At 42.2% G+C, this 15,071-nt stretch overlaps 1 protein-coding gene across 2 annotated transcripts in view; it reads left to right on the top strand.

Annotated features, from left to right (window-relative positions):
* The window catches only part of LOC139367037 (guanine nucleotide binding protein (G protein), alpha activating activity polypeptide, olfactory type), a 75,702-nt gene that overhangs the window by 48,389 nt on the left and 12,242 nt on the right, over nucleotides 1-15,071 (top strand). For both annotated transcript variants that reach the window (XM_071104973.1, XM_071104974.1), the window contains exons 6-7: nucleotides 7,543-7,597; nucleotides 7,841-7,914. In XM_071104973.1, the coding sequence (XP_070961074.1) occupies nucleotides 7,543-7,597; nucleotides 7,841-7,914 (129 nt within the window). The remainder of the gene's footprint in view (nucleotides 1-7,542; nucleotides 7,598-7,840; nucleotides 7,915-15,071) is intronic.

The following is a 15,071-nucleotide window of genomic DNA, read 5'->3' as shown; positions in this document are numbered from 1 at the left end:
GAGTGCGACAGGGTGTGTGTGTGTGTGTGGTGTGTGAAGGAGACTTGAAAGCTAGCTGTTTTAGGAAAGTGGAGGGGACGGCCCCACACAAGCTACATACACAGAGCATTTTCTATAGTCATATAGCACAGGCAAACACACACACACACACACACACACACACACACACACACACACACACACACCTACTGCATGCTCAGAAGATATGCTGCGCTTTAGGATTATATACATATATACAGTGCCTTGCGAAAGTATTCGGCCCCCTTGAACTTTGCGACCTTTTGCCACATTTCAGGCTTCAAACAAAAATATATAAAACTGTATTTTTTTGTGAAGAATCAACAACAAGTGGGACACAATCATGAAGTGGAACGACATTTATTGGATATTTCAAACTTTTTTAACAAATCAAAAACTGAAAAATTGTGCGTGCAAAATTATTCAGCCCCCTTAAGTTAATACTTTGTAGCGCCACCTTTTGCTGCGATTACAGCTGTAAGTCGCTTGGGGTATGTCTCTATCAGTTTTGCACATCGAGAGACTGAAATTTTTTCCCATTCCTCCTTGCAAAACAGCTCGAGCTCAGTGAGGTTGGATGGAGAGCATTTGTGAACAGCAGTTTTCAGTTCTTTCCACAGATTCTCGATTGGATTCAGGTCTGGACTTTGACTTGGCCATTCTAACACCTGGATATGTTTATTTTTGAACCATTCCATTGTAGATTTTGCTTTATGTTTTGGATCATTGTCTTGTTGGAAGACAAATCTCCGTCCCAGTCTCAGGTCTTTTGCAGACTCCATCAGGTTTTCTTCCAGAATGGTCCTGTATTTGGCTCCATCCATCTTCCCATCAATTTTAACCATCTTCCCTGTCCCTGCTGAAGAAAAGCAGGCCCAAACCATGATGCTGCCACCACCATGTTTGACAGTGGGGATGGTGTGTTCAGGGTGATGAGCTGTGTTGCTTTTACGCCAAACATAACGTTTTGCATTGTTGCCAAAAAGTTCAATTTTGGTTTCATCTGACCAGAGCACCTTCTTCCACATGTTTGGTGTGTCTCCCAGGTGGCTTGTGGCAAACTTTAAACGACACTTTTTATGGATATCTTTAAGAAATGGCTTTCTTCTTGCCACTCTTCCATAAAGGCCAGATTTGTGCAATATACAACTGATTGTTGTCCTATGGACAGAGTCTCCCACCTCAGCTGTAGATCTCTGCAGTTCATCCAGAGTGATCATGGGCCTCTTGGCTGCATCTCTGATCAGTCTTCTCCTTGTATGAGCTGAAAGTTTAGAGGGGCGGCCAGGTCTTGGTAGATTTGCAGTGGTTTGATACTCCTTCCATTTCAATATTATCGCTTGCACAGTGCTCCTTGGGATGTTTAAAGCTTGGGAAATCTTTTTGTATCCAAATCCGGCTTTAAACTTCTTCACAACAGTATCTCGGACCTGCCTGGTGTGTTCCTTGTTCTTCATGATGCTCTCTGCGCTTTTAACGGACCTCTGAGACTATCACAGTGCAGGTGCATTTATACGGAGACTTGATTACACACAAGTGGATTGTATTTATCATCATTAGTCATTTAGGTCAACATTGGATCATTCAGAGATCCTCACTGAACTTCTGGAGAGAGTTTGCTGCACTGAAAGTAAAGGGGCTGAATAATTTTGCACGCCCAATTTTTCAGTTTTTGATTTGTTAAAAAAGTTTGAAATATCCAATAAATGTCGTTCCACTTCATGATTGTGTCCCACTTGTTGTTGATTCTTCACAAAAAAATACAGTTTTATATCTTTATGTTTGAAGCCTGAAATGTGGCAAAAGGTCGCAAAGTTCAAGGGGGCCGAATACTTTCGCAAGGCACTGTATATTTGACTCTGGTTTGACTAATGTGTACGGCAACTTCTGTATATAGGCCCCAAATGGCAACTATACTATATAGCTTCTTTTCACTCTGTAAATTATTTAGTAATGTGGTGTAACTACAATGTTGTTGATCCATCCTCAGTGTTCTCCAATCCCAGCAATTAAACTCTAACTGTTTTAAAGTCACTATTGGCCTCATGGTGAAATCCCTGAGCGTTTTCCTCCCTCTCCGGCAACCTAGTTAGGAGGGACACCTGTATCTTTGTAGTGACTCTGTGTATTGATACACCATCCAAAGTGTAATTAATAACTTCAAAGTGATATTCAATGTCAGGTTTATTTTTTTATTTTTTTTACCCATCTACCAATAGGTGCCCTGCAAGGTATTGGAAAACCTCCCTGGTCTTTTTGGTTGAATCTGTGTTTGAAATTCACTGCTGGTAATTCATCTAAAATGGAAGATAGAGTAGGCCCGTCCTTCTTCTCTACCACTTGGTCATCGTCAGTTCATTCCTTCTCTAGTTTACCTTCATCATTCACTACATATCTTCTGGTCATTGTTTGTCCATGTGCAGATGTTTGTAGCCAGATAAAATCTGAAGACCATGTGTGTGATGTACACTGTGATTCTTTGGCTAGTTTATGACTTCTCTCCCCAGTCAGCTAGGCCCAGCTGTTATGGCTTCTTTTCTCATATTGTTGGACTGAATTTTGACATACTTGCATTCCTCCCGAGGTTGAGTAGGAGAGTGTGGTGCAGGGCAAGAGATGTGTGTGTACTCGCGAGTGTGTCTTTTATTTACATTTTATTCTGATCTAGGCTATTGTAGACGTGTGGGTTTGTTTGTGATTGTTTCATTGCCTATGGTTGTGTGTGTGTGTGAGTGAGCGCAAGCCAGCTAAGGAAGAGGAGGAGTGCTCTCTATCGACCCAGCTGACAGAGGTTGCCATGGCAACCCAGCTGCAGCTCAGAGCAGGCACAGTCAGTCACTAAAGGAGGTGCTCTGGCTTCACCCATCTCAGTCAGAGGGTGTGCCACCCAGTGGCCACTAGAGAAATAACACAAACAGAGCCTAGCCGTCTGCTGGGTTCGGTCAGTTAAGAGTCAAGAAGCTGGCCCTGTTCCTTTTGGATAAATCAAACATCCTATCACGGCTCTGCTTCTATTTCCGTCCCTGTTTTATTTATGGAAGTTAGTGATTGGACCAACTGTAGAGATACAGACCTCTCTCTCCTTCTCTCTCGCTTTTTCTCTCTCTCCATGAGCAGTTTCTCAAAAGTGTGTCTATAAATCTAGTCGTTTGTGTGTATGTGTGTCAAACTGGTGGGGCCTGCGCAGTGTATGTGCTGAGCTGTACTTCCCTAAATAGAATGTTTTATAACATTAATATGCAGTGCACAAATGATCCTTTAAACTACTACTACTTTTTATTTTACCATTTTTTTTGGGGGGGGGGGGGGGGGGGTAGTCAGCTTTAAAATTGCAGATAAATTGTGGTTTCTATCAATGTAATTGTCTGTATTTCCAATCCCCTATATATATATATATATATTTATTTTTTTTTTCTTATTTTTTTAAAAATGTTTTCTTTCTTTATTATTTTCCCCTAACCCTACCACTCCTCCCCTAATTGGAGTAAACTAATGGACAACAACACTTAGGCTTCTACTTCCAGCTTATACATACTATATACATTTTACAGACACAGTACATATTACACTAGTAATCCATTTTTTTTTGTCCCACCCTTCAGCTACCCTCAACCCCTCCCATCTATCTCTGAAAACCATCCAGAGTTGATTTCTATTTGCCATATATCTTTTCAAATGTTCTGTGATGTTTCACAAAAGTTCTGAACCTTTCTATTCTCATAGTTTCTACAGATTGTAAATTAAAGATGACCATTTTTACAAAGAGTTATTATATTAGTGATCAAATGAATATGGCTTTTCAAGTCACCCAGCTGTGGTATTTGCAGAGTTAGCATTAGGTAATTGTTGTGTTGTATCCTCCATATACATAACATTCTATTGGTTAGATTAATTTTTTATAATTGAAATTGAAAAACGTATTTGTGTATCAGTTTATAAACCATGGGCGATGGAATCGGCACATCGCAAATCTCTTTCAAACTATTTAGCAACGTGTATGGCGTAGCTGTCACTTTCCTGGGCTTTATGTGGAACTGGTATGGTTTGTTATCTATCTCAACAAAAACATTTCACCAATTTTAGTCTTTAATGTAGAGCTGACAAGTTCACTAGCTTCTACTTTCCTCCTCAATTTTTAGCTGCATGCCATGACAACTCCAACAGTCTTATTTGTGATATAATTGACAAAGATTTTTACAGTAACAAAAATCATTTCTAAAAATAATGTTTGATAAAAAAAACGATTGGTATATTTGAGTTTAACCATAATAATTGTTGCAGTGTTTGTTTAGTATTTTCTAGTGGATTAAACTGAAATTGCAATCAGCTTTTCTATGGCTTTAAAAAAAAAAAAAAAAGCTATATTTTGGAGATTATTTAATTGTCAAATTAAGTTGGAGGTTGTAATCTGAATGAAGGGAAAGAGGCTATTTTTGAACCTTAGGTGAGCCATTCTTACTAGTCTGCTGGAGAACCAGTTCAGATTAACTTTTGCATGACTGAAGCTTTTAGTGAGAGGTTTAATGCTTTAATATTTAATCATTTTGGCCCTCCAAATTCATATGCATTATATAAATAGGTCGTTTTAATTTTGTCAGGTTTGCCGTTTCAAATAAAGTGGGATATTGTTTTGTCATATAATTTAAAAAAGTTGTTCCATGTAGGCAGGTCCATAAGTAAATTAGTAAACTGGGATATGACTAAAGAATTAATAAGGGCGATTTTTACACAAATAGACAGATTTACCTTTCCATGGTAGCAAGATCTACTACTACTACTACTACTACTACTACTACTAGTAGTTTGATGGTTTTCTCCATCAATTGTCCCATTAACAATTTCCCTAGCATAGAGCTACTTATCGTAATGAACAATATCAGCAAAATGCCTGTGATAAGTGATGGTCCGTGTCGAAAATGTTCAGTTTATCGTCCCAGCTCTAGTGTGTGTGTGTGTGTGTGTGTGTGTGTTTATATGCCCGCTCGGGGCTTGTATAATCTGTCTTTTTCGGAGCGGATCCATTCCCAGGGATATTTTTAGCCCCAGCTCCCCTGCAGCTGGGTGGGTGTGTGTGTGTCTCTGTCTGTGTGGTATCTGTTAGGATGCAAAATGGCCCCGTCTTTCCTCGTATAAACTCTATTGCCAGGGAGAACGAGAGCGCCTATCATAGCTTCTAGTAGCACTAAGACTCCTAACATCAATCTTGTCAACTAAATCTTCATGTTCTTCCTTCATTTCCCCCCTAGACATCAATGGCAACCTATTTCCTATATAGCACACTACTTTTGACCAGAGCCCATATAGGTCAAAGATAGTGCACACTTTATGAAAATAGGGTCTATAATTTCAGACTAGCATTAATTTGGACCAGAGCTGGGCTTTGGTGAAAAGTAGTACACTATATAGGGAATAGGGTTTAATTTCAGACACAGACCTGGATGATAGAGTTCGTAATGTTAAACGACTGCTGCTACCAGGAATATAGGAGTTGTGTAAATTCCTGTCGTTTTCTGGCAGAGCCAGAGATAAGCAGACCAGACTCACACACATAAACACCCAGCAGCTATTCAGACATGTAACACTAGAACCAGACAGAGCTATTTTAGTGTACTGCTCTGGTGTGTAACTGAGAATGTGTGTGGGGGGGGGGGGGGGCTCAGTTGGTAGAGCATGGTGCTTGCAACGCCAGGGTTGTGGGTTCTATTCCCATGGGGGACCAGTATGCAAAAAGTATGAAAATGTATGAACTCACTACTCTAAGTTGCTGTGGATAATAGCATCTACTAAATGACAAAGTACAAATGTAACATTTCAGCATCCTAGTGTTCCTAGTGTGAAATGGGTTCAAACTCCTCAAGCTTACATATTTGCCTTTATACTATAACTTGTGGCATAAAATACAGCCATTTTCTTCAATTGATTAATAGAAGTAGAAAATACTACAGTATAGGCCGTCCAGATCCATTGGGGAAAGATCTATATTTCTTTGCCTGTTATTTGGAACTGTCAGGCTCCTCTGATAAAGACATTCCCTGTACGTTGTGTTGTTGTTTTGGTGACTGACCACATTTTCACATCAACCCCAACAGCCACTCAAAATGTGGAAACTATTGATTCCATCTTTCCATTCAACCAATTAATAGCATCAGTCCAGTAGATCTAGGCTATGGACAAGTCTGAGTCAAAAAAGCAGGGCAGCATTGGTCTGTTTGTGGATTAACAGGTCAACCTAGCGGAGTGTTGGTAGCAGGGGATGATGGGGGGGGGGCGGGTCACTTACAGTCATGGATAATTCATTATGAAACTTGGCTGTGTTGCTGTAGCGTTTACAGGCCCAAACTCCAGAGGAGGGCACTTTTTTGTTTCAGTGCTTTTTGTGTAAACAATCTGGCACTTGTATCAGAGGTTTGTTAACACTTTATTAACTATGGTACTTGCTAAAGAATTCTATTGGTAACTGCCTTGTACCAAATGATGCAGACGGGTGCTAGTTTGAATAATTCCAATATAAACCAAAAGGTAAAGGTTATTACCTTTTTTATATCATACGCTGTACATTCTGAACCTCAGTAACTAACTGGTTCTTTACAGTAAAATAAAGGTTTTATTGGATCCAACTGTCTGTGAACAGTGACTGGTTAAATAACTTTATAATATACCCGATTGGCTCTTTTCTAGGTACTTAGAGATGAGGACTGAGTCAGTTGTACTTCCCTAAGGCTCATAGTGTGATCATTGTCATCACACAAAGACCTATATATCAGTCAGTTCCTAGAACTGAATTCTGAGGTAAAAACACAACGTCAAATAAACCTGTACAGAACTGCTCTGTGTTGTGGCTGCTTCCTAGAATACAATAGAACAGAATAGAACGGAACGGAATAGAACAGAACAGAATAGGGATTTGTAGTGTGGTATCTGCTGGTTTAGACTGGTGACAGTGCTGGTGATATCACCATGCTGTTCAGTGGTTACAGGCTGCCCTGTGTGTGTCTTTTCCCCCCCGTCTCTTCTACCGCGGGGACACACACTCACACACACCCAGGGAACATGCAGCTCATGCACAGTGCACACCAGAGCGAGAGGCTCTCGTCTAGCTCTGGCAGGAACTAATTGCGGTCTTATGTAATGGGACAGGAAAAGGGGGACATAAATAGGCGGGGGATGTACTCTGATGCCCTCTGCTGGGGAAGGATGGTGCAGTGCTGGGATCACCCCTACAGTTGTATTCTAGTCCGTTGTCATAGGGATTTAGCTATGTACTGAGGTGAAACATTCAAAAGGCTATAGATAGAAATGCAGTGGATAGATTGGGCTCCATTCTATATCTTACAATATAGTTCTGCTCTATGTGATGAGATATATTATGGATATGATTGTTCTATGCTAGTGCCTGCATTAGTTCCTTTTCTTAGTTTAAATGTGTAGAGTCAGATATTAAGCAATATCTACAGTAATGACAGTGATATTTACTGTTCTTAAGATCCAGGCCAGTGTCATATAATTATGTTTTGTGTTTTGCAGCTTCTTGGACAGAATTGAGTCGGTGAGGTCGAATGACTACACACCAACAGATCAGGTAAGATTACTTTTCAACGCTCTAGAGCATGGCTAAAAATGTTGTGATAAAATGACATGCCAAATGTTACCAACCATAGCTGTAACTGTATTGCTTAATCAATAAGCACTGTGTAGGAAAACATCATACACTTTTAGTCTCTCTGTCTCTCGCTCTCTCTTTCAATCTCTCTCTACTTCTCTTTTCTACTCATTCCTTTAGTGCATATCTTCATCTCTATGCTCCTCTTGTTTTAAACCCCAGGACTTGCTTCGCTGCCGAGTTTTGACTTCAGGGATTTTCGAAACAAGATTTCAAGTCGACAAAGTGAACTTTCAGTAAGTGTCCCCTTCATTGTGATGTTATGGTGCCCATTGTTGTCTGTTTTATTAACTGTATAAACAGTGTACTGTAAATGGCCATTGTGGTTTCATATTATATTGGAAATGTCCCCACCTTTTGGTCACTTAGGGTTGGCTTTCATTTCAGTTTGTTACGAACCGGCTTGTATTCCGTAACAAAGAGAGAGACAACACAGAGATAAAGAAGTAACAAAAATATATTTTAAAAAGTAAACTATATACAAATAAAAAAAATGTTGTATGTAGTGTAAGTGAGTGGATGACTGCATAGATGGTGATAATGAGGGGTGTTGAGAGGTGCCAAAACAAATGAACACAAAGAAGCTCCAAAATGCCAAAAACAACAGCGCGTCTGCGTGGAGAGAGTCTCCTCAATGTATGAGGGGAAAGGTGTATTTATCCCCGGGACAGACCCTAGCCCAGGTAAACGCTACCCCACTGCCACAGCCCACCTCAGCCTCCCCAGACCTCAGCAACCTTTGCGCACAGGAAGCAACCTTTATAAAGGAAAGAAAAAAATGAAGACAGCAGGGAACAGAAGACGGGCACAACAGGACAACACAAAATAAACAGTGGCCGGTCACGTGGACGACACGCATACACACGGGGACAACGCGTATGAGAACGCATGTCCACCGATCAATAGGAACAGGGCGCACGAGAGAGTGTGTCAGCAACGACATGTGCTGCACATCGAGATGGAATGCCTGTAAAAACAAACACCATCTCATTATCCTCAGGTTAGCACACATCATAGACCTCAAGAAGGTGAGAGGGTTATGGTCAATGTACACCACAATAGATACTACACCCAACCCGACCTACACCTCGAAGTGTCGTAGCGCCCATATGAGTACTAGCGATTGTTTTTCCAACACGGAGAAGTTGAACTGATAACAATTAAACTTCTTGGAAACTTAACTAACACGCCTCTCAACACCGGACACATCTGCTTGCACCTGCCCCCATGTGACTTGCATCCACCTGCAAGGTAAATGACAAATCCAAACGAGGAGCAGCCAGCACCGGAGTTGAGGTAAGTAACCTCTTTGCATCTTCAAAAGCCTGTTGACAGAGAGGAGACCTGACGTAAACCGCCATAGCTTTCAGAAAATCTTTCAGGGGAGCGACTACGGTAGAGAAGTTCCTACAAAATCTACGGTAATAACCTATCATTCCCAAGAAACGCATCAGTTCCTTTTTAGTGGTTGGTGGTGGAAAAGTATCAGTAGCTACCACCAAACAGGACACACTTCACCCTGCCCAACCACCTTACCAAGGTACAAACTCGCATTTTTCCAGATTTGAGGGAATCCGCAGCCAGGCGGTCGAACAAGGCTTGAATACAGGCCAGATGCTCCTCCCAAATATCTGCATAAACCACTACATCGTCCAGATAAACAGCGCACCCGACTAGACCGAAGACAACCCTATTCATAAGGCGCTGAAAAGTGGCAGGTGCGTTACGCAGGCCGAAACTCATAACCAAATACGTGAACAGACCTGAAGGTGTAACAAAGGCAGAGATGTCACATGCCCTATGCGTCAGTGGCACCAGCCAATAGCCCTTTAACAGGTCAAACTTGCTCACAAACCTCGCTGCTCCAACCTGATCAACACAGTCCTCCATCCGAGGAAGAGGAAATTAATCTGGTTTAGTGACACTGTTTACCTTATGGTAGTCCGTACAAAATCTGTTTGTCCCATCCGGTTTACTGACCAAGATACAGGGAGAAGCCCAGCTGGAGAAAGAAGGCTCTGCAATTTCATTCTCCAGCATGTACCCGATCTCAGCATCCAGATAACGCCATTTCTCTGAAGAAACTATAGAACCGCTGACAGATGGGGTCAGCATCCCCAACATCAATATCGTGTTCTATTACGTTTGTACATGTTGGTGTATCAGAAAACAAAACTGGAAAACTCAGACTGACCAATTCGTCTCGCCTATCAGCAGGTAGATGAGCAAGAAGGCTATCCAAAACATCCAGTGACTCTGTATTTTTCTGTATCTACCCTGCAGTACACAATAGTCAGGACCAAGGACATCCTCCTCACCATGCACGGACATAGCATGACAGAAAGGACCCAGCAATGTAACAGTACTGGCCAAAATAACAGGTTTACCATCCTCTGCGAACTTCCACTCTTCGTCCCCAGAGGAACGTGTGTAGTAGGGTTTTAGCACATTGACATGACACAGATGGTGCTTTTTTTCCCTCCGTTCCCGGAGTGGCAACTAGATAGTTTTGCTCAGTGCACTGGCGCACAACCGTATATGGACCTTAAACTTGGCTTGAAAAGGAGAACCAACTATTGGCAGCAGAGCAAGAACCTGGTCACTTTAGTCCAGGTGACGAGGCTCAGCTCGCCGATCAAATATTCCTTTCATCCTCCCCTGTGAAGATGATAGCTTCTCTTTGGCCATCTCACCAGTGGCATACGGGCGGCGCCGGAAATCACACTCATAGGATAACAGGGACTGAGGTGGCTTAGGAGAATTCCATTCATTCTGGAGCACTGCTAGAAGCCCACGTACACTATGTCCGAACACTAGGTCCTTTGGACTGAAACCTGTGCACTCCTGTGAAACCTCCCTGGTGGCTAACGGTAACCATGGCAACCCCTCCTCCCAATCCTTATCCATCTCCGTACAATAAGCTCTCAACAAAGTGTTTAATGGAAACGTTCCAGCGCTCTTTGACTCTGCGCAGGACAGGCACTAGACAAAGTGTTTTAATATGGAGCTGTTGGAGAACCTGACCAAACATATTAGAAGTGAAATTAGAACCTTGGTCACTCTGAATAAACTTATGGATTCCAAACAGTGAGAAACTGAGTGAGTCAAAGCTTTTAGCACGGACTTAGTTGTGGTAGACCGGATAGGCAACAGGAAACCTAGTGGTCTGACACACATCACAGTGAACAGGTAACTACTACCTTAGAGCGAGGCAGAGGGCCAACACAGTCAACAATCCAGATACTCAAAAGGCTGGCTGACTACGGAAATAGGAAACAGCAGTACCGGCTTAATAGCTTGAGTAGGTTTACCCGTTAATTGACAGGTTTTGATGAACGCAGAAACATCCCTCTTTAACCTAGGTCAAAATAAATTTCTCAGTATGCGATTGTAGGTTTTCCTCACACCCAAATGACCAGCAACATCCTCGAGGGAAGTTTTCAGCACCAACTCACACAACTTAACTGGTACAACAACCTGACTAATAGCCTCCCCCACAAAATTACTATGAGGTACCCACTTTCTCATCAGGACATCATCCATGGGCGACATCTCCAAACTGTTCCACAAGCACAATTTGGTCACGCAACTCTTCTAATGTGGGGTCAGACCGTTGCTCCTTGATTAGATTACCATTTTGTCTAACGTATGCGCACTAAATAGGAAAGCAGTATCTGCTCTAGAACACCACGACACAGGAACTCAACATACTGCCAAGTGGTTTACTGTAGTGGTTAACTTTACCCACAGGAGCGCTGTTTCCATCATCACTCCATGTAGAAAACTAGTCTAATCAACTGTATTGCAAGGTCTTTATTGAGAAATCCCTATACTATAAGTCACCTACAGTGCATTCGGGGAGAATTCGAACCCTTGACTTTTTCCACCTTTTGTTACGTTACAGCCTTATTCTAAAATGGATTAAATTAAATGTTTTCCTCATCAATCTACACACAATACCCCGTAATGGCAAAGCGAAAACAAGTCTCTTTCTCGAAAAAAAATCTAATGTATTAAAAACAGAAACCTTATTTACATAAATAGTCAGACCCTTTGCTATGAGACTCGAAATTGAGCTCAGGTGCACCCTGTTTCCACTGATCGTCCTTGAGGTGTTTCTACAACTTGATTGGAGTCCACCTGTGGTAAATTATATTGATTGGACATGATTGGGAAAGGTGCATACATGTCTATATAAGGTCCCACAGTTGACAGTGCATTTCAGAGCAAAAACCAACCCATGAGGTCGAAGGAATTCTCCGTAGAGCTCTGAGACAGGATTGTGTCAAGGCGCAGATCTGGGGAAGGGTACCAAAACATTTCTGCAGCATTGAAGGTCCCCAAGAACAGATGCCTCCATCATTCTTAAATGGAAGACGTTTGGAACCACCAAGACTCTTCCTAGAGCTGGCCGCCCAGCCAAACTGAGAAATCGAGGGAGAAGGGTCTTGGTCAGGGAGGTGACCAAGAACCCAATGGTCACTGACAGAGTTCTTCTGTGGAGATGGGAGAACCTTCCAGAAGGACAACCATCTCTGCAGCACTGCACAAAACAAGCCTTTATGGTAGAGTGGCCAGACGGTAGCCACTCCTCAGTAAAAGGCACATGACATCCCACTTGGAGTTTTCCAAAAGGCATCTAAAGACACTCAGACCATGAGAAACAAGATTGTCTGGTCTGATGAAACCAAGATTGAACTCTTTAGCCAGAATGCCAAGTGTCACGTCTGGAGGAAACCTGGCACCATCCCTACGGTGAAGCATGGTGGTGTCAGCATAATGCTGTGGGGATGTTTTTCAACGGCAGGGACTGGGAGACTATTCAGGATCGGGGTAAAGATGAATGGTGCAAAGTACAGAGAGATCATGATTTTTTTTTTTAAACTGCTCCAGAGCTCTCAGGAGCTCAGACAGGGGCAACGGTTCACCTTCCAACAGGGCGATGACCCTAAGCACACAGCCAAGACAACGCTGGAGTGGCTTTGTGACAAGTCTCTGAATGTCCTTGAGTGGTCCAGCCAGAGCCCGGACCTGAACCCGATCAAACATCTCTGGAGAGACTTGAAAATAGCTGTGCAGTGACTCTCACCATTCTACCTGACCGAGCGCGAGAGGAACTGCAGAGTAGAATGGGAGACACTCACCAAATACAGGTGTGTCAAGCTTGTATCATCTTACCCATGAAGGCTCAATGCTGTAAATGAGCTAAAATGTCAACAAAAAAATAGCTTTGTCTTTATGGGGTATTATGTGTAGATTGATGAGAAATGTTTTTTCATCAATTTTAGAATAAGGCCGTAGCGTAACAAAAGTTGGAAAAAGTCAAGGGATCTGAATACTTTCTGAAGGCACTATATTCAAGTCCAATCAAGGCAAATTGTATTGGTCACATACACATTATGTGTTAGCAGATGTTAATGCGAGTGTAGCGAAATGCTTGTGCTTCTAGTTCCGACAATGCAGTAATATCTAACAAATTCACAACAACTACCTTACATACACACACATGCAAAGGGATGAATAAGAATATGTACAGTTGAAGTCTGAAGTTTACATACACCTTAGCCAAATACATTTAAACTCAGTTTTTTACAATTCCTGACATTTAATCCTAGTAATAAATCCCTGTTTTAGGTCAGTCAGGATCACCACTTTATTTTAAGAATGTGAAATGTCAGAATAATAGTAGAGAGAATGATTTATTTCAGCTTTCATTTCTTTCATCACATTCCCAGTGGGTCAGAAGTTTACATACACTCAATTACTATTTGGTAGCATTGCCTTTTTTAAATTGTTTAACTTGGGTCAAACATTTTGGGTAGCCTTCCACAAGCTTCCCACAATAAGTTGGGTGAATTTTAGCCCATTCCTCCTGACAGAGCTAGTGTAACTGAGTCAGGTCTGTAGGCCTCCTTGCTCGCACACGCTTTTTCAGTTCTGCACACACATTTTCTATAGGATTGAGATCAAGGCTTTGTGATGGCCACTCCAATACCTTGATTTTGTTGTCCTTAAGCCATTTTGCCACAACTTTAGAAGTATGCTTGGGGCGATTGTCCATTTGGAAGACCTATTTGCGACCAAGCTTTAACTTCCTGACTGATGTCTTGAGATGTTACTTCAATATATCCACATATTTTTTCCTGTCTCATGATGCCATCTATTGTTGTGTGCACCAGTCTCTCCTGCAGCAAAGCACCCCCACAACATGATGCTGCCATCCGCGTGCTTCACGGTTGTGATGGTGTTCTTCGGCTTGCAAGCATCCCCCTTTTTCCTCCAAACGTAACGATGGTCATTTTGGCCAAACAGTTCTATTTTTGTTTCATCAGACCAGAGGACATTTCTCCAAAAAGCACGATCTTTGTCCCCATGTGCAGTTGCAAACCGTAGTCTGGCTTTTTTATGGCGGTTTTGGAGCAGTGGCTTCTTCCTTGCTGAGCGGCCTTTCAGGTTATGTTGATATAGGACTTGTTTTATTGTGGATATAGATACTTTTGTACCGGTTTCCTCCAGCATCTTCACAAGGTCCTTTGCTGTTGTTCTGGGATTGATTTGCAGTTTTCATACCAAAGTATGTTCATCTCTAGGAGACAATGTGTCTCCTTCCTGAGCGGTATGACGTCTGCGTGGTCCCATGGTGTTTATACTTGCGTACAATTGTTTGTACAGATGAACATGGTACCTTCAGACGTTTGGAAATTGCTCCCAAGGATGAACCAGACTTGTGGAGGTCTACAATTTATTTTTCTGAGGTCTTGGCCGATTTCTTTTGATTTCCCCATGATGTCAAGCAAAGAGGCACTGAGTTTGAAGGTAGGCCTTGAAATACATCCACAGGTACACCTCCAATTGACTCAAATGATGTCTGGGGAGACAGACAGACCTTTCGGTTAACAACGTCATTTCCGGTCACGACTTGCAGACTTGTTTTCGATTTGCTGTGCGTTTTGTTGCCAACCTGTTTTGCTACCTGACAAATTTACGGTTTTTACTTTTTAATTACCGTTTATATTTTTGTTTTTTCCTCCTCAACTTTTTCACTCCGGACGCTTTATCTGGACACGGTTCGTCAGGACCTCCAACACCCGAAGCTAAGTAGTAACATTAACATGATGCCTTCTAATTGCAGTCGCTGTACTCGCCTTACGGCGAGGATAGCTGTGCTGCAAGCCCAGCTTCAGACGCAATCGCTAGGCAAGAGTCATTTCAGTGTAGGAAAGGATGAAACAGCGTCTGTGCCACCAGTAAGTACAGATAGTAGTATAAATCCCCTGGCACAGTCCCCGCAGCCGGACAACTTTCTCACGGTTTCTGGAAGGAAATGCTGTAGGAACGCTCAACCGGTGTCGCTCATTCAGCCGACAGAAACTTTCAACCGGTTTTCCCCATT

The sequence above is a fragment of the Oncorhynchus clarkii genome, chromosome 15 (genome assembly GCF_045791955.1).
Source record: "Oncorhynchus clarkii lewisi isolate Uvic-CL-2024 chromosome 15, UVic_Ocla_1.0, whole genome shotgun sequence".
NCBI lineage: Eukaryota > Metazoa > Chordata > Actinopteri > Salmoniformes > Salmonidae > Oncorhynchus > Oncorhynchus clarkii.
Note: the sequence above shows the minus strand (reverse complement) of the source record. Positions and strands in the feature narration are given on the sequence as shown.